This window comes from Callospermophilus lateralis, unplaced genomic scaffold (genome assembly GCF_048772815.1).
Source record: "Callospermophilus lateralis isolate mCalLat2 unplaced genomic scaffold, mCalLat2.hap1 Scaffold_89, whole genome shotgun sequence".
Taxonomy (NCBI): Eukaryota; Metazoa; Chordata; class Mammalia; order Rodentia; family Sciuridae; genus Callospermophilus; species Callospermophilus lateralis.
Genome location: NW_027517018.1, coordinates 630,004 through 648,205, shown reverse-complemented (window position 1 = coordinate 648,205; position 18,202 = coordinate 630,004). Strand labels below are relative to the sequence as shown.

The 18,202-nt window shown below is 50.7% G+C and overlaps 1 protein-coding gene across 7 annotated transcripts; it reads left to right on the top strand.

Moving 5' to 3' along the window:
- Positions 1-6,683: 6,683 nt before the first annotated feature.
- Positions 6,684-17,635, top strand: LOC143386442 (phosphatidylinositol 4,5-bisphosphate 3-kinase catalytic subunit delta isoform-like). 7 transcript variants are annotated; one of them, XM_077108538.1, is made up of 22 exons: positions 6,684-6,827; positions 8,373-8,601; positions 8,699-8,931; positions 9,353-9,514; positions 9,668-9,817; positions 10,198-10,287; positions 11,364-11,585; positions 12,226-12,322; positions 12,410-12,540; positions 12,894-12,944; positions 13,017-13,184; positions 13,271-13,392; positions 13,588-13,731; positions 13,877-13,976; positions 14,094-14,272; positions 14,405-14,517; positions 14,680-14,758; positions 15,234-15,401; positions 15,960-16,083; positions 16,255-16,400; positions 16,746-16,878; positions 17,498-17,635. In XM_077108538.1, exons 1-22 carry the CDS (start codon positions 6,684-6,686, stop codon positions 17,633-17,635), a joined length of 3,123 nt encoding a protein of 1,040 aa, XP_076964653.1. The 7 variants fall into 7 exon arrangements, with proteins under 7 accessions (XP_076964653.1, XP_076964654.1, XP_076964652.1 ...); XM_077108539.1 differs by having other exon boundaries at positions 9,335-9,514; positions 9,755-9,817; XM_077108537.1 differs by having other exon boundaries at positions 9,335-9,514; positions 13,020-13,184.
- Positions 17,636-18,202: the final 567 nt, after the last annotated feature.

Here is an 18,202-nt window from a genome sequence, read left to right as displayed (position 1 = left end):
ATGGCACACATAGCCTGGGGTTCCCTCAGGGAGATGTTTGTCACACAAATGGGCAGGACACAACTTCACTTCTTTCTCTCAGTGCCTGTCCACTATGCCTGCAGTGACTCATGTGTTCCCCTGGAAAGCCATTGCCCAGGATGTGTTACTGAAGGTCCCAAAGCCTGTCTTTACATCAGCAGAGGCTGGTCAGCACTGCCTGGTCAGTTAGTCACATTTGAGATGGCCAGGGAAAAGCAGTAGAGTCTACCAGACTGGGAAGGTTCTGGCCCAGAGCCCTGGCAGAGCTTTAGGATAAAGAAAGGGAATCCCTCAGGCATCCTGGGCTCAGCAGGCCACAAGCCAGTGGGACTATCAGCCTAGAGGGGCAGTCAATGGTTGCAGCTTCAGCTGGAGGAAGGATCTTCAGTTGTGGGGTATGCCCCTACTTGCCCTCCCTCAGAAGGCACAGAAGCATTCCTGCTCCTGGCAGTGAGGCCCGGGGGCCACAGTGTGTTCCTTAAGATGTTTGTGGAAATTACTTTGCTGCCTCTGCAGGGCCCAGATCAGACCCCAACATGTTCCTTAGCCTTGGGCTAGAGAAAGAACAGCCAACAGGGACACTCCAGGACACTGGAAGGGATGACAGGGTTTCCTGCGATGGAGACCCACAAGTATCTCTGCTGTCCTTCAGCTGCCTTTAGGGAACTAATGGCCAAGAGGTGGGAGGAACTGAGTCTGTGCTCTGCTACTTCCCTGATGCTCTCTGAATGTCAGGCTTGGACAGAACAGTCAGCTTGGGAAGGCAGAGGCCTGGGAGGGAGGGATTGCTAAAGTTTCATCCTGGAATGATGCCACCCTTGGTCCTGGGGTGCCCCTGGCCTTCTTTGACCCTCTGTCTAGGCCATCTTACCTGCTCCCATTGGTCTCCATTTGTCACATGCTGGCCCCAGATTAAATCATTGCAACCCCACAGATGGCTCCCATGGGTTCTGGACTGGGTCACTTGGCCTCTGACAGGGGCATACCTGTCTTTACTGGTGTCAATCAGCAGTTCAGATTTCATCTGTCTGAGATGGACCACCTTTTGCCTCATCACCAGGGCTCTGTATCACCCTCTGCTTCCCTGGGCAGGCAATGACCACCAGCCCTGCAAACTCCCAGGCCCAAACCTGTGGCTATCCATGGCTCCTCTCCACCTGAACCTTTTCCTTTTGGGAGCATGTTGTATTCTGCTTGATGTTCATTGCTGGGTCAAGAAAACTCACTGATGCTCACCCACTCCCTCCTTGACTTGATTCTCATCAGTCCCTCCATAGCACTGCCAGTGGCTTTGTCTTGGATGAAAGTCACATGCCATCATTGATTTTCCAAAAAACCCTCCTAGGCCACCCATCTCACTAAGAGCAGAAACCCAGGTGCTGCCCTGTTCTCCAGGATGTGCAGGATTTGGTCCCTCATGACCCTGACCCCTATCTCCACCACGTCTCCCCTCCACTCTCTGGCCCTCACTCCAAGTCCTCTCCATGGGGGGTCTTTCCTAGCCTACTGTATGCGGTGTCCCTGCTCCCCAGCTACTCTCCATGACAGCGCCATGTGGCACTGTCCTCCCCTACATTTGGGCCAGTGTGGGCACTCTGCTTCCCTGCCTATGTACTTGTGGACCAGTGTCTCCCTGTGGAATGTGAGCTCTGTCAGGGCCATCACCACCCTATTCCCAGCACCTCCTGCAATCCCTAGCACTTAATCAGGCTTCATACTTACTAGTGAATTAAGGAATTCATCCAAGACTGAGTGATATATATAAAATAAAAAAATCCAGTAATGCATGAATGCAAGTTATGAGATGAAACTATTAAAGATAGCCATGAGTTCTTGAATTCATAAATCAGGCAGTTGTTCCTGGACAGGCATACAGAATGTGGCTTACTTTGAAAAATGCCAGGAAGGCTGGCAGCAAGCTCAGTGATGCAGCCAGCAAGAAAGTTTTCTGGGGACTAGGGAGGGATTGTGGCACACTTTTAGACTCTGCAGGAGCTTGGTACCTGAAACATTCTTCTACGATTTGTCCCTAGAGGCCTCTCTCCAGCCATACATTGCCACTACCTTTCTCTGTTCTCATTATGAAACTGTTTCCAGACACTTTGTGCAAAGTTTGGAATTCTGAGCTAACCAGATGCTCTAGATGGGATCTTCCATCAGTGACACTGGTCAGGCGGACTGCCTGTTTGCCTCTAGATGGCAGTACAGAGGACACAGGTTGGCTCACAGAGGCAGGGCACCTTCCAAGCAAAGGACTTTCTAGACACTAGAAGGTTCCAAAAAGGAAACGTGGCTGCACTCATGGAAAGATATGGCAAGTGGCAGAAAACCCAACTGAAACTTCTCTGGAGAGAAGAGAGAGTGAGACAGGAAAGGAAGAAGGGACAAGCTGCAGACATGGCAAGGTCCAGGGACTCAGTGACATCCACGTGCCCATGCTTGTGTTCTCCATTTCCATTTGGAGTTCTGCTTTCCTATGTGGGTCTCTTCTCGATTTCTGCCCCTAAGGGCAGTGGACAGTTCCTAGAAGCTTCATGTCAATAGTCTATCTTTTCTGCTACTCCAGAAGGAAGTCTGGAAATTGAAACCTAGTTAATTGACTTGATATTCACATGCCCTTCCTGGGATTATTTGAGCCAGGGAGGTAACATCCAGGGATGGGTTGGGCCTGAGTTCCATTCCAGTGTCCCATCTGACCCACAGTTGAGGGGAAACTCTGACTTCTGATGGGCTGGGCCTGTGTCTCATGCCATCTTTGTGGCTAGGAGTGAAGTCAGCCCATCTGAACCATGTGGACCAAGGGTGTGAGGCACTTGTGAAAAGTCTCCAGTTCCCAGATAGAAAACCAAAATGCTTTCAACACCCAAAAGCCCCTCAGGCCCTCAGGCTGGGGTAACTCTGCTGACAACATAGATGAGCGGTTCTCCCTTGTCATTCTCCATGTGGTTGAAATCATGAGCACCTGGTTTTGATTCCAGGATCCTTTTGTTCACCCTTCTGTCTGAGATTCATTTACATTGTGGCATTGTGTGTGCCTTTGCAGATTATTCATCCTCCCTGTGATATAACATTATACTTGGAAAGAATAACCGCAGTTTATTTCCCCACCCTACTGCTGATGTGAGTTTGTCAGGGCTGTCACAAGCAGTGATGTCACAGTCACTCTCACGTGTCTCTGGGCCCATCTGTTGAGGAGTGGATGTGTTGGTGCAGGGCACAGGTGTGTTCTCCTTTCATAGATTCTGCCAGAGAGTTTTCCAAGGTGGTTATATCAGTTTGCATTCTTGGGCAGTTCTGAAGTCCCTGAATGTGCTGACATCTGTGAGAGGGAGAGGGTTGGGTCTGGGCTTTGTCCAGAGCAGAGGGTTGAGGCTTTTTGGCTGATGAACTCTGAGGCCTGGCAACAGAGAGAGGGAAGGAGATCTGGCTTTCTCCTGTCCTGTCTCTTCTTCACTCTCTATCCTGCACAAGCCTTCATGGGTCTTCCATTTTTTCACTTTCTGTGGAATTATTTCCCTGCCACCTAGCTGGGGAAGTATGGTTGAAGACTTCACTTCCAGTGTGCTTAGGGCAGGGGAGCAGGAGTGTATTTTCTCAGAACCCAGGCCTTTTGTTCAGAGCTCCTGGTAGGTCTTCCCTTGTGTGCTCATCTTGGCCTCACCAGATTAGGTGACCCAGTGTGTCCCACTGACTTCCCCAATTGGCCAAAGAATATATGGTGTCATAGACAGATCATCCAGGATTCCTGATAGTCCCACAGGTTTTGAATAATAAAGGAAGGCTTTGGCCTGGCCATTCTAAGAAAGAGGAACCTCAAATAGGATGTGGTTTCATAATCCAAGGAATCGTCTGCCAGCAGCATTGCCCTGGGAGGACAAGGCAATGTGTGAATCACACTGCTCTGAGCCACTTCCACATCCCACCAAGGATGCCTGGCCCCAGCTGGCACTGTCACCAGAGAATAACACTCTTAAATTAAACATGTCTGTAGCTGGGCACCATTACACATGCTTGTCATCCCCACTACTCAGGAGGCTGAGGCAGGATGATCGCAAGATTGCATTCAACCTGGGAAACATAGTGAAGTGCACTCTCAAAACAAACGAAAACTAAATGTCCTTTGACTTCTTTCAAAAGTAATTTAAAAACAGGAGACTGTGATGTTATGGTAGATAGGGAAGTTTCATGGGATTGATTTCCTTTTTTGTAGTGCTGTAAGGTCTTGTGCATGCTAATTATCTCTAATACTGAATGACCTCCTCCAAAAACATTGATATATTTTATTGCATCAATAATGAAAACTTCTATTCACCAAAAGGGACCATGCACAAAGAGAAAAGATGACTCAGAGTAGGAAGAAAACATGTCCAGCTCATTTAATCCACAAAGAAATAGAATGTAGAATATATAGATTCTATAAACTAACAAGAATAAGATAAATAACCCCAAAGGACACATGCCAAGGTTATAAGTAGGCTTTCTGCAGAAGCTAAACATTTTTTGCATTATCAGAGAAAAGCAATATAAGCAAAGTAAGCCAATTTCATACCCATCAGATTGGCAAAAATGAGTAAGTTTGACAATAGCAAATGCTGAGGGTAATTTGGAGATCAAGCATGATCTCATGATGGGCAGCACCACTTTGAGGAAAATATGGGGGTATTTGAGCAAGTGAATGATGGATTTATACCTATCATAGGTTTCACTATATGGGACTCTTGGTCACTTGAAATGTACATAGTGTACAGTTGAAGAATGAACTTCAAAACATCTTGTTTGTTTGGGAGGCAGCTCAGTAGTAGAGCAATTGTTTCACACACACAAGGCCCTGGGTGCCATCCACAGAATTGCACCTCCATCCCCCCCCAAAAAAAAACCCACAGTTTATTTAATTTACATTAATTGAAATTTAGAAATTGATACCTGGTCTTTATCATTAAAGCAATATTTTTTTTGGAAAAACTTGGGTTGGTGAATATTTTTAACCTGTAAATAGTGTGAAAATTTTGAGTAGACAAAATAGTTCTTGTGGCATTTGTTTGGGTTGGGCTGGGGATAGAACCCAGGGCCTTGAACATGTTAGGTAAGTGCTCTGACACTGAGCTAAACCACCATCCAAGGCCAGTTATTTCTGATTAAAATCTGAAAGGGAAATGGCAGAAAACAAAAAGAAAAAGAAAAACTGGTAATGAAATAAGCATAAACTATACAAAAAATTTCAAAGGTTCAATACTAAAAATAGTTGGAATATCTCTAGTATTTTTTTCCTGTGTTGATTTCATGTCAACATGATGATAATTTGGATACACTGGATTAAATAAAATGCATTCTGGACCTTAATTTTACCTGTCTTTTCTCTTTTAATCCACATTTGTCCTTGACATCAAACATGAGGTTCACATACTGCTCTTGGACCAGCCTCCTCTCTGCTCCCAGGTGCAGGCTAGGAACCAGTATAGGAATATACATTGTAGCATTTTTTGTAACAACTAAGGAAAATAGAAACAAACCTTCCCAGTTTATCACCATGATCGGGCAAATACAAGGTGCTTTCTTTATACAGTGAAACACCTTGCAGGAGTTAAAATGAATGTACTACTGCTACATGTATTCATCCACATGTATGGATCTAAGGAACATAAATTAAGTGGCCAAAGCAGGTTGCAGAAAATTCACTAGTTTGGGAAGGTTTAAGGCATTCAAAAACATTAGGACTTCTTTGTGGATACAAATTAGTAGTAAAAACACTGATGGAGGCTATAGGTAAACAGATTCCAGATGGTGGTGACCTGGAGGGGGAAGCTGGGGGTGAGGGAAGTAAGGGGCTGATCTGGTTCTGGAGTGTATGGAAGACAAAATTTCTCTGTAATGTTTTGTTATGTATGTGGTGGGGGCAGGTTTGGGGCTCAGTTCAATCAATATATCTCAACAGACCTTATACACACACACACACACACACACACACAAATACACATATGGGCACACACTCTGGGGTGCACACCTGTTACTCCAAATGCTTGGGAAGGTGAGACAGGGGGATTTCAAGTTCAAAGAGAGCTTCAGAAACATATCAAGGCCCTAAATACCTCATGGAGACCTTGTGTCTAAATAAAATACAAACATAGGCTGGGGATGGGCTCAGTAGTTACATTCCCCTGGGTTCTATCCCTGTGGAGGAAAAAAATCAATAAAAAGGATGAGGGATGTAGTTCAGTGTTAGAGTGTCCCTGGCTTAAATTCCCAGTGAAAAAATAAAAATACAAATTTTGTCCAGTCATAGCCTTTGGCCTTTCTCGAATCCTGAGTTGTATACCCAGCCACACTGCCATCTGTCCTTGCCAGCTGGTGGCCATGATAGTGTCTCCCTGATGCGTAATTTCCAGAGGAAAATTATTTGGTCTATGGCTCTGGGCCCGCTGTGAGGGAGGCAGATGTGTCCACCAGGGTGAGAGACAGCCGAGTGCAGACAATTACCTGGGGCAGTAGGGGCAGCAACTACCTGGGCAGTGGGGGCTCTGTGGGAGGAGAACACCATGTGCCCACCTGCAAGCCCTCAGCCCTGAGCCTCACACTGCCCAAGGCCCCCATACACTATTCTCAAAGGACTCTCTACCTTTGCTTCCTTTACATGTCACGTGGCCACAGAGAAATAATAAAGCAGAATGCCCCCAGGGATTGACTATCCCATGGAATTCTGGACCGTGGAGGAGAAGAATCAGAGTGTGGTGGTTGACTTCCTTCTGCCCACAGGGATCTACCTGAGCTTCCCTGTGTCCTGCAATGCCAACCTCAGCACCATCAAGCAGGTACTGCCTGGTCTCCTGTCATCCCTGGGAGCTCAGAAAGACAGAGGCATTGTTCCTCACACTTGAGAACCTCAGATGTAAATTTTGAAAGATATACAATGTCAAGAACTTGTATAATATGTGTGGTTAAACTCCATTTACTATACGAATTCAGCTTACCCCATGGCAATGTGTTCCCCTCCCTAGTTACCAGAGGGCCAGCTACTAGCCTCAGTTGCCCTTAAGTCTCCAGTGCTGGAATGGAACTTTGAAAATTTGACTTACATTATGCTGTCTGTCACTTTAGTGACCACAGTCTGCTCCCAGCCACATAAGGGCCTTGCAGGAATTTGTCTTTAAAACTGTTGACAACATAGTGCCCATCATCCCTGGAAAGGGTCCTCAGGTTCATTGAATAAATTTCAGGATGAATTACTGAGTCAAAGCAATGAACATCTGCTTTGATAGATGCTGTCCTGTGGCTTTCAATGGGGTTATGCCACTTACAAATTCAGGTTTAATGGGTCATGCCTTGGACTGCCTGGGGGCAAGAATTTATTTCACAATTTTAAAAGCTATTATTGAGAACAGGAAAAAATGATAGAAGTAATGGACCACACTTGAGGGATTTTTTTAATGTCCTGGAAGATTTCTCTCTGCCTTCCTTCCATCCTTCCTTAAATTTTTCTACTTCAAAAGTAGCTGTGTGTGTCCCCAAATGTTCCAGTGGCTGAGTCAGGAGGATTGCAAGTTCAAAGCCAGCCTGAACAATGCAGTGAGATTCGAAGCAATTAAGTGAGACCCTGTCACTAAATACAAAAAAGGGCTGAGGGTATAGCTCTGTAGTTGAGTGTCCCTGAGTTCAATAATAATAATGGCCCATAAAATTTTGGAAAATAAGAATGAGAAGGAAGAGACCTGCCTGTGATTCTGCCATTGAAGACAGCCACAGACACTACCTTAGCCATTTCCTGTTTTCTAACCACATTCTAACTAAATTCTGATTATGAACTTTCATGACTTGTTTTTCTGAGTGACCACAGTAACATCTTGTCCATACTCTAGTTCCTCTAAACATCATTATATGGTTCACTTGATGTGCTTACAGAACTTCAAACAATGTGACTAAAGTTTAAACACTACAGTAGCAGACTTGTCCCTGGGGTCCCATCTCTCACTTCATTGTGGTTTTGATTTCTTCATATTTTTATTGATATGAAGTTTTGTGGGCTACATGTTATGTGTCACAGTGGTTCAGCTCTGCCATGGCTCAAGGCCACCATCGCCTTGGTGGGGTGAAAGCAGCCCTAGATAATGTGTCTAAGGTGGGCGTGGCTGCTCAGTCCCCAATCTCCACACATCAAGTCCTTCACAGAGCACAGGGTCAGGAAGCTTGCTGACTAGCTGGTTGGTCCCAAAGGCCAAAGGGGTCCTAGGAAGCAATGCTGGGGTCTCCCTTTGCCCTCTATGTGGCTCAGGCAGAGTGAAATCCCCACACTAGAGGCCTCTGTCTACCTCCCAGCAGTTGTCATGGCCAGCAAGGCTGACCATAACCATTCTTCCCAGATGCTGTGGCACCAAGCCCAGAATGAGCCCCTCTTCCACATGCTCAGTGACCCCGAGGCCTATGTGTTCACCTGTGTCAACCAGACAGCAGAGCAGCAGGAGCTAGAGGATGAGCAGCAGCGGCTGTGTGATGTCCGGCCCTTCCTGCCCATGCTGCGTCTGGTGACCCGCGAGGGTGACTGCATGGAGAAGCTCATCAACTCACAGATCAGCCTCCTCATCGGCAAAGGTAGGGCTCGTATATCAGCCCCCGCCTCGGCAAGGTAGGGCACACCTGGGTGCCTGGTCCCACAGGCACCTGCACTGAGCCTTCTCCTGCCCTATAGGCCTCCATGAGTTCGACTGCCTGCAAGACCCAGAAGTGAATGACTTCCGCACTAAGATGCGCCAGTTCAGCGAAGAGGCAGCTGCCCACCGGCAGCAGCTGGGCTGGGCGGCCTGGCTGCAATACAGTTTTCCCCTGCAGCTGGAGCCCTCCACCAGGAGCTGGAGGGACAGCAACACCTCTCAAATCTCCAACTCAGACCTGCTGGTTAATGTCAAATTTGAGGGCAGCAGGGTGAGCCCATAGCCCATGTCCTAGGGAGGATGCCCCAGCTGCAGCACATGGGCTGCTGTGCCCGTGGCAACCTTCCACTGATAAAACACTCCAGTGTCCCAGGCCCCCAAATTTCCCTTCTCTCACTGGCATCAAATGGCATTTGCCAGGTATGCAGGCATGCAAGGGGTGTCGTCAAGCATCCCACCAGGTAAGCTCACCAAGGCTGAATTGGTTCCTTAGTTCACTGGACAAGTATTTCCTGGGTGTCTGCAGTTACTTTCTCCAGTGAATGACCCAGGCCCTGCCCTTGTGGGGCTCACACTTGGGGATACCCAATAAAGGCAGGCAAATGGCCTTGCCCCTTTTCCCCAGAAGCCCATGGTCCTGAGAGCAGCATGCCAACCTTCCCTCCTCCCCACAGGAGAGCTTCACCATCCAGGTGTCTACCAAGGATGTGCCCCTAGCACTGATGGCCTGTGCCCTCCAGAAGAAGGCCAAGGTGTACCAGCACCTCACAATGGAGCAGCCTGAGGACTATGTGCTGCAGGTGAATGGGCGGCATGAGTACCTCTATGGCAGCTACCTGCTCTGTCAGTTCAAGGTGAGGCCTGCAAGGAGCCCTCTGCACTCTGGGATCCCTACCACTCTAGAAGGGGCCAGCATAGGAGTGAGAGAGCCGGACTGTGGGTCTCTCTTGGTTCCAGGGAATGGATATGCCACCCATTGACAGTTCAACCTTACACTCTCATCTCAGTACATATGCAGCTGCCTGCACAGTGGAATGACCCCCCACCTGACCATGGTGCACTCCTCCTCCATCCTTGCCATGCGGGATGAGCAGAGCAAACCCGCCCCTCAGGTCCAGAAACCACACACCAAATGGCCCCCTACTCCCATGAAGAAGGTGAGATGGTGTCCTTCCCTTTCTTACCCTCTTTCTCTTCCTCTCTCCTTTTGGCCAATCCTAGTGCCTCTTGGGCAGCACCAGGGGTAGACGTTGATCCAGGGGACTTTGGATGGTGCAGTCCTTTTGGAGAGTCAGGGCCTTGAGCTGACACCCAGGGTGGTCCTGTTTGAGCTACTGGGATCCCAGATTGCCTACTTCTCTGCAGGTCTCAGGGGGGCTGGGACCCCGGGGCCCCTGTGTGTCAGATTGGTAAAAGATGGCATTGGTGACAAATTTCTGAACCTTGCCACAAAGTTGTGACCCTCTCCCCCTCTCCCCAGCCTTTCAGCATCCAGGGGAATAAGCTGGGATTTAAGCCCCGCTCCTCTCCTCTCTAGCCCTCCTCTGTGTCCCTTTGGTCGCTGGGGCAGCCTTTCTGCATTGAGCTGATCCAGGGCAGCAAAATCAATGCTGATGAGCAGATGAAGGTAGGAGCTTGGGTACCAGGTGAGGGCACAGGTTTTTTGTTTTTTTGTTTTTTTTTTTTTTTGCACAAACAGGGTGTGCTGTGGCCTGGAGGGGCAACAGAGAAAGAAGAGTGGGAGGGTGTCACAAAAGTCACCTGGACACATTACTCATTATCTCTGCCTGGATTGGCTGTGAACCACATCCAAACAATAAGAGGGGAGGGGAGAAGGCCAGCAGGCCAGGGAGGCTGATTAATGGAAACCTGGGCCAAGCAACTTGTGGGTATTTGACTTTGGTGGAGCTTGTGGAATCAGGCAGAGCCCATTGAAGTAGGAGGCCCAGTCAGAGATGTGTAAGGCACCATAGAAGCTGGCTGCATCTGGGCTGAGGTGCTTCCAGGAGTTACCCACCCAGGGGTGCCCACAGTCTGGGGGACACTGCACATGGAAGCTGAGCGCCCATGGGCTTGGGGAACAGTGCCCTGTTGTCTCTTCTAAAAGCACTTTCATGGCTCCTCTGCACTCAGAATCACCTGCAGAGGTGGATTTATTGTCCCACTTCTGGGAGGTGATGCCTGTCTGGGTCCACAAAGCATAGCATGTCTTGTCTGGGTCTCTCTTTTTGGCATTACTTTACAATCTGCGAAGGAGGGTGTGTCTGCAGGAGTCAGGGAGGATTGGGTGGGAGCAACTCTGTGAATGGGCTGGCAGGTTGGAACTGGAACAGGTGCACTGAAGACTGATCAGGCAGTCTTATGAGCCATATGGGGCTCAGAAGACGCTAGGCATGAAGGTAGCCAGAGCTGTTAGAACCAGAAGGGACCCTGGAACTCCTGAAACCTGATCGGGAAACTGAGGTTCTGAGTTGACCCACAGAGTCAAGTGTACTGAGACTGGCTTGCCCCAGCACAGCCTGGGGTACCAATGCCCCAAGACACCTGTACCACTGAGCTGCCAGCCTACACTCTGCTGGACCACTGTCAATGAAAGAAGTAGATTTAGACCCCTGTGTAAATGGGGACCTTTAAGGAGAGGATTGGAACTTTAGATGGGGTGGGGCCTTCGCTCCCTCACCCATGCCCTGTGCCCTTCCCCAGCTGGTGGTGCACGCTGGGCTCTTCCATGGCAATGAGCTGCTGTGCAAGACGATGTCCAGCTTGGAGGTGAGCGTGTGCTCAGAGCCCATGTGGAAGCAGCATCTGAAGTTTGACATCAATATCTGTGACCTGCCACGCATGGCCCGGCTCTGCTTTGCACTCAATGCGGTGATGGAGAAGGCCAAGAAGGCACACTCCAGCAAGAAAAAGTCCAAGAAGGTGGTGGGTTGGGCTGACTGGGAGAGGCCCAGGCCTCAGATGCCCAGTGAAACCCATTGCTGGGGCCTCTTGCTATCCTGCTCCCACAGGCAGGCACCCTGAGGACAGGGGTCCTGGGAGAGCCTGGGGACCCTAGTATCCCTGCCTGCCCTAGTCTGGCTCCTTAGTCTGGCTTCCTGTGCTGCCTGAGTGATAGCTCATGATTTGCCTGACTTGAAATATCTAGCCCAGGCCTCTGGTCCTTAGGGGTCCTGGAGGCAGCTCCCTTGGTGGAAGGACAGTGTTCTCAGGGGGACAGAAATGATGAGTTAGTGGTTGCCTGGGGAGTGTGTGGCTGGGCCCCAAATCACTAGACCCAGGTTGTGACTTGCTCCTTGACCTGGGCCAGTTATGGGTCTGGTGGGCTTACTCAAGTGTCTCTGGATGCTGGGTGTGAAGATGCAGGCAGCCAGGAAGGGATCTTGCTGGTTTAATTACTGAAACTCTGACAGGAAAGAGGTAGCAGGTCCTTCCCCTCCTCCTGGGTCTAACTTGGTGACCTTCCATGCGGTCTGGGTCTTCTCTCCTGGTTGGCCTGGAGATTGGTTCCATTCTGCATATGAACAAGAAGAGGCTCACTCTGATCTGTAGTATCCTTCTCCAGGACTGCCCAATCGCCTGGGCCAACCTCATGCTGTTTGACTACAAGGACCAGCTCAAGACTGGGGAGCTCTGCCTCTATATGTGGCCCTCTGTCCCAGGTGGAACCAGGCCCAGCAGGGAGAGACTCCTGGAGGGTGAGGGATCCAGAACTGGTTCCCTACAACTACATCTGTCCCTGCCTTCAGATGAGAAAGGAGACCTGCTGAACCCCATGGGTACCGTGCATAGCAATCCCAACACAGAGAGTGCTGTCACCCTGGTCATCTGCCTGCCCGAGGTGGCCCCTCACCCTGTGTACTACCCTGCCCTGGAGAAGGTCAGTGAGGCCCTTCCTGGAAGCTGAGCGCTAACCAAGGAACTTTCCTGGAGCTCCTCAGAGGGGGTTCCCTGGCCACCCCAGGCTTTGCCCATTGCTGGGGGCTGGGTCATCATGCTGATTTGAGGCCTTCCAGTAGCTATGTGGCCCACCAGGGGATGTTGGTGATGTCTGATGACATTTTGTTGTCATAGCCAATGGGAGAGGTGCTAGTGGCCTGTGGCAGGCTGAGCCTGAAGATGCTACTGAATGCCCTGCAGTGTGCAGTAGGGCTGAGGTTCAGACCCCCTTCCTGGAGCCCTGCCAGTGCTGGCCCAGGCCTGGGGAGCTCACAGCACGGATACTTGTTGCAGATCCTGGAGCTGGGACGTCATGGGGAGTGTGGGCCTACCACCAAGGAGGAGGTGAGCTGGGGTGCTGGTGGGGCATGGAGCCAGGTGCTGGGCTGGAGGCCTCACTCTACCTGCACCCATTAGCAGCTGCAGCTGCAGGGAATCCTGGAGCAGCGGGGGTCGGGAGAGCTGTATGAGCATGAGAAGGACCTGGTGTGGAAGATGCGGCGTGAAGTGCAGGAGCACTTCCCAGAGGCTCTGGCCCACCTGCTGCTCGTGACCAAGTGGAACAAGCACGAGGATGTGGCCCAGGTGGGTGGAGAGGGGCACCAGGGGCACAGCTGGAGTAGAGAGATAGCAGTGGGCCGCCCACCACCTGACTGCAAAGCGTCCTCCAGATGCTCTACCTGCTGTGCTCCTGGCCCGAGCTTCCTGTCCTGAATGCCCTGGAGCTGCTGGACTTCAGCTTCCCTGACTGCCACGTGGGCTCCTTTGCCATCAGGTCCCTGCGGAAACTGACGTGAGTCCCAGCTGGGCACTGAGGCCCACGGGCTGCCAGCTCCTCACTAAGACAGCTTGCCCTGGCAACCTGGAAGTGGGTGCTGGGTGGAGATGAGCCTAGGATGGCCTCACCCTCTTTCCAGTCACCTGCCAGCTGGAGACCTCTTTCCTGAGTTTCAGAAACCCAGACTCAACCAGCCTTCCTTACCTACAGGGACGACGAGCTTTTCCAGTGCTTGCTGCAGCTGGTGCAGGTCCTCAAGTACAAGTCCTACCTGGACTGCGAACTGACCCAATTCTTGTTGGACCGGGCTCTGGCCAACCGAAAGATTGGCCACTTCCTCTTCTGGCATCTTCGGTAGCTGGATGCACGCTGATTCGTTGGGAACCTAGAAAGGCCATGGAGAATGAGGCTCTCCTGGCCTGTTGACCTCATATTTACTGGGCTGGGGAGGGGCTATGTTCCACTCCTGGCCATTCTCAGCCCCGTCTTCTCCCTCTAGCTCTGAGATGCATGTGCCGTCCGTGGCCTTGCGTTTTGGCCTCATCATGGAGGCCTACTTCAGGGGCAGCATCCACCACATGAAGGTGCTTATGAAACAGGTGAGGCTCAGAGTGCCTGTGCCTGAGGCAGGCTCCCCTTCCAGGCCCCTTCACAGTCATACTCCTGGTTCTGGCTCAGGCTCATATGCACTGCTGCTACTCCATTCTGCCCACCAGGCAGAAGCACTGAGCAAGCTGAAGGCCCTGAGCGACTTTGTGAAAGTGAGCTCCCAGAAGACCACCAAGCCCCAAACTAAGGAGCTAATGCACTTGTACATGCGCCAGGATACTTACATAGAGGCCCTTTCACACTTGCAGTCCCCATTGGACCCCAGCACAATGCTTGCAGAAATCTGGTGAGTCCCAGGCCTAGCCCCACGTGGAGCCAGGCCCTAAGCCCCCTCCTCCACCCTAAAACCTCCACCCTAAACCCCCTCCCCCACCCTAAGCCCCCAATGGCCGAGGCCAACACTGCCCTCTGCCTGCAGTGTGGAAAGGTGCACCTTCATGGACTCCAAGATGAAACCCCTGTGGATCATATACAGCAGTGAGGAGGCAGGCAGTGCTGACAGCATTGGCATCATCTTTAAGAATGGGGATGGTGAGCCAGTCTGGGCAGGGGACATGCTGAGGCCTTGGCCTTCTCATCTAGGCCCATACTGCTCTGTGGTAGGGCCCCGGGGGGGTTCCCTGAGAAGACAGAGCTCAGATACTCTGAGCCTTGCATGGGTGTATAACCCACTAGAAACTCCTGCCCTTCCAGACCTCCGCCAGGACATGCTGACTCTGCAGATGATCCAGCTCATGGATGCCCTGTGGAAGCAGGAGGGCTTGGACCTAAGGTGGGGCCACTGTCCATCACCTGTGTGTTTGGATCTCTATCTGGCCTCAGAGCCAGTGCCTCTGGAGGAGTTCCTGGTCTAAACTGACACCTCCATGTTGACTGTGAGAGGGGCTGTTCTCACAAAAGGGTTAGGGCAGCTGGAGGGGTTTGGGTAAGGCCATTCCTAGGGCTTGCTCCTATTTCCTGGTTTCCTACCCCTTGGGGAGCAGTACCACCTTCTTCCAAGCCTGCTGACTCATTCTCTTCAGAGAAAACATGAGGCCAGCCAAGGTGTGCTCTGCATCTTGGGTGCCAGTTGTGTGTCTCTGAGGCACCTTCCCCAGGGCCCCATATCCCTTCTGGCATCCTCAGGAACTTGAGCAGTGTCCCCTGTGATTTTGTGGGCGCCTCAATTTCCTGGGGGATCCAGGTCCAGTATCCCCAGAGAATGTACTTAACCATAGTGTCTCCCTGTGCCCCCTCTCATGTGCTAGGATGACCCCCTATGGCTGCCTTCCCACTGGTGACTGCATGGGCCTCATTGAGGTGGTGCAGCACTCGGACACCATTGCCAACATTCAGCTGAACCAGAGCAACCTGGCTGCCATGGCTGCCTTCAACAAGGATGCCCTGCTCAACTGGCTCAAGTCCAAGAACCCTGGGTAGGCTTTCTTATTCCTGGGAGAGGCTCGATAGAGTGAAAAGTGAGGGAAGGCCTGTGACAGTTTCCATGGCTGCTTGGCTCAGCTGAGCACCGGCCCATATCTGATATTGGGCAGGACAGAGAATGTCACTGTTCCTGTGTGTCCATTTTTCATGGCTGTGTTATGCTACTTAACTCTTTGTGTGTTAAAACCACCACCATGTTTAGTCAGAAATATGTAGCTTGAGTGGGTTCTGCTGAGTGTTTCTGCTGTGGTTTGAAATAGCTGGTGCTTTGGCTAGCATCTGTGATATTGCCTGAGCCCAGAGCATCTACCAAGGGCCCAGTCACACACCTAGGGATTTGGCTGTCAGTTGTGCCTCTTTATGCAGCCTCTCTTCATCTAACACATAGACCTTGGCTTCTCTGCATGGTATTGTGTGGAAGAAAGGGGCAATTTCAAGCTGGGCATGGTGAGCTATGCTCAGAATAATTCCCTCCTTGTTGATTAATAAAAGGTTAGGTTCAAGAGTAGGGAAAAGATAAGGAGCCCTGGTTTTCAATCTTCTCCACCCAGAGAAGCCCTGGATCGAGCCATTGAGGAGTTCACCCTCTCCTGTGCTGGCTACTGTGTGGCCACATATGTGCTGGGCATCGGTGACCGGCACAGTGATAACATCATGATCCGTGAGAATGGGCAGGTAAGGGGCACTGTGTGCAGCTGCCCAGTGAGCATGTCCTACATGCCTGGCCCAGTGGCCTCTCTGCCCTGCCCACAGCCCGCAGAAGAGTGCCCCAAGTCCTGCTGACTTCCTACAACCAGAACCTCTCTTTGTGAAGCCTATTCAGTAGCTGCCCTTCCCTCCCCTCAGCTATTTCATATTGACTTTGGCCACTTTCTGGGGAATTTCAAGACCAAGTTTGGAATCAACCGTGAGCGAGTCCCATTCATCCTCACCCATGACTTTGTCCACGTGATTCAGCAGGGAAAGGCTAGTAATAATGAGAAGTTTGAAAGGTGAGGGTACCCACGGCCCCAGGGAGGGGACAGTTTCCAGACAGGGGCAGGGATGGGGACATAGCCCTCAGCGTAACTCCTGCCTCCACCCTGGGGGTGCTGCCATCTCTGCAGGTTCACCCCAACCCCAGAGTACACTGTTGGGCAGTGCAAACAGGAGGTCCATGGGAGGTGTAGGAGGCAGGCCCAGGCAGGGGAATTGGTTAGAGGATCTGGGTACACCCATAATACGACCAGGGGCAGACACTCAGGGGCAGATGCTGGTTGGATGCAGAACCCCTGCTGGTTTGGGGCTGGGGTGGCTGGGAGGACCCAGGTCTTTATCAATTTCCTCCTCCTCTGCAGGTTTCGAGGGTACTGTGAACAGGCCTATAGCATTCTGCGGCACCATGGGCTCCTCTTCCTCCAACTATTTGCTCTGATGCGGGCAGCAGGCTTGCCTGAGCTCAGCTCCTCCAAAGACATCCAGTATTTGAAGGTATGCCAGCACAGGGCCACACCAGACTGAAGCCCATCGTCTACCACATACTTCCCAAGGAAGGCTTGCCTAAACCTCTTCAGCTGTGGAGGAGTCTGCCTCCCCTATATATAGTATAAAAAATGAGCTTGGCAGAGCTCATCCTGGTCAGAGTGCATCTTGTCTGAACAGCTCAGGGACCTAGGAGATTCACCTCACAGGTGGGGGCCCTCATGCCATCCCAGGCCCAGCAGTGCAGTATGGTGGGAAGTGGCCAGAGTGGTGTACTCCCTGGGCCTAGTCCCGCCCTGTTGCAGGTGAACTGTGATCTTTTTTGGTCATCCCATGGGTCCTCAGTGTCTTTCATGCATGAGATAAAGTCCCTTGTAGGTTTGCAGAACACTTTCCATTCCTGTCTTTTCAGTTGGTGAGAGGCAGAGTGGGAGGGGGTGTATTCCCTAAAGTTTCTCCTGCCCTTCTCTCAGCTAAGGCGAGGCCGCCTGACCATCTGTTTGCAGTTCTTTTAGGAAGGAATTTGAACAACCTGAGGGGGTAACAGTACAGGGAGGCAGAAGGGATTGCAGATGCAGCAGGGTCAGGACCCCTGAATGTTGATACAGTTGTGGTGATTCTGTCCCAGGACACTCTGGCACTGGGGAAGACGGAGGAGGAGGGGCTGAAGCACTTCCAGGGGAAGTTCAATGAAGCCCTGAGGGAGAGCTGGAAGACCAAAGTGAACTGGCTGGCCCACAACCTGACCAAAGACAACCGGCAATAGTGGCCACCTCTGAGTGGCCACAGGCTGGCAAACCTGTTCTGAGGACAGCTACCCTTGGTTGTCTTAGTTGGGGCCTGACACCTGAACTGCTACTCATGGGAAAGAACAATACAATTGCCTTTTGTTTACACTAGTTATTTAGGCAGAAAGGAAATGTTTCAAGATAATGGGGGAATGTGATGGACATTGTTATCCAAAGTAGATGTACGAAGACACAAATTGGTGTAAATATACTCTGTATACAACAAGAGATATGAAAAATTTTGTTCTATTTGTGGAACAAGAATCGTAATATATTCCGCTGTAATATTAAAAAAAAAAAAACTCTAATAAAGAACCAAACAGCCATGGCTGGGGTTGTAAGCTCAGTAGTAGAGTGCTTGCCTTGCATGTGTGAGGCACTGGTTTCAATCTTCAGCACCACATAAAAATAAATTAAAAATTAAAGTATTTGTCCATCTACAAGTAAAAAATAACAAGAAGAACCAAACACCATAAATGCAAATGCATCCTCGAGCAGAGGATGGGTGCTGCACTGTGTCCAAGCACTGTGAGTTGGGCACCTTG

Coding starts and splice junctions, on each gene's coding strand:
- LOC143386442 (XM_077108534.1), top strand. CDS start 6,684: ATGCCCCCAGGGATTGACTATCCCATGGAATTCTGGACCGTGGAGGAG. Junction 8,602..8,698: donor CAGCCTCCTCATCGGCAAAG/GTAGGGCTCGTA, acceptor CCTGCCCTATAG/GCCTCCATGAGTTCGACTGC. Junction 10,288..11,363: donor ATGCTGATGAGCAGATGAAG/GTAGGAGCTTGG, acceptor GCCCTTCCCCAG/CTGGTGGTGCACGCTGGGCT.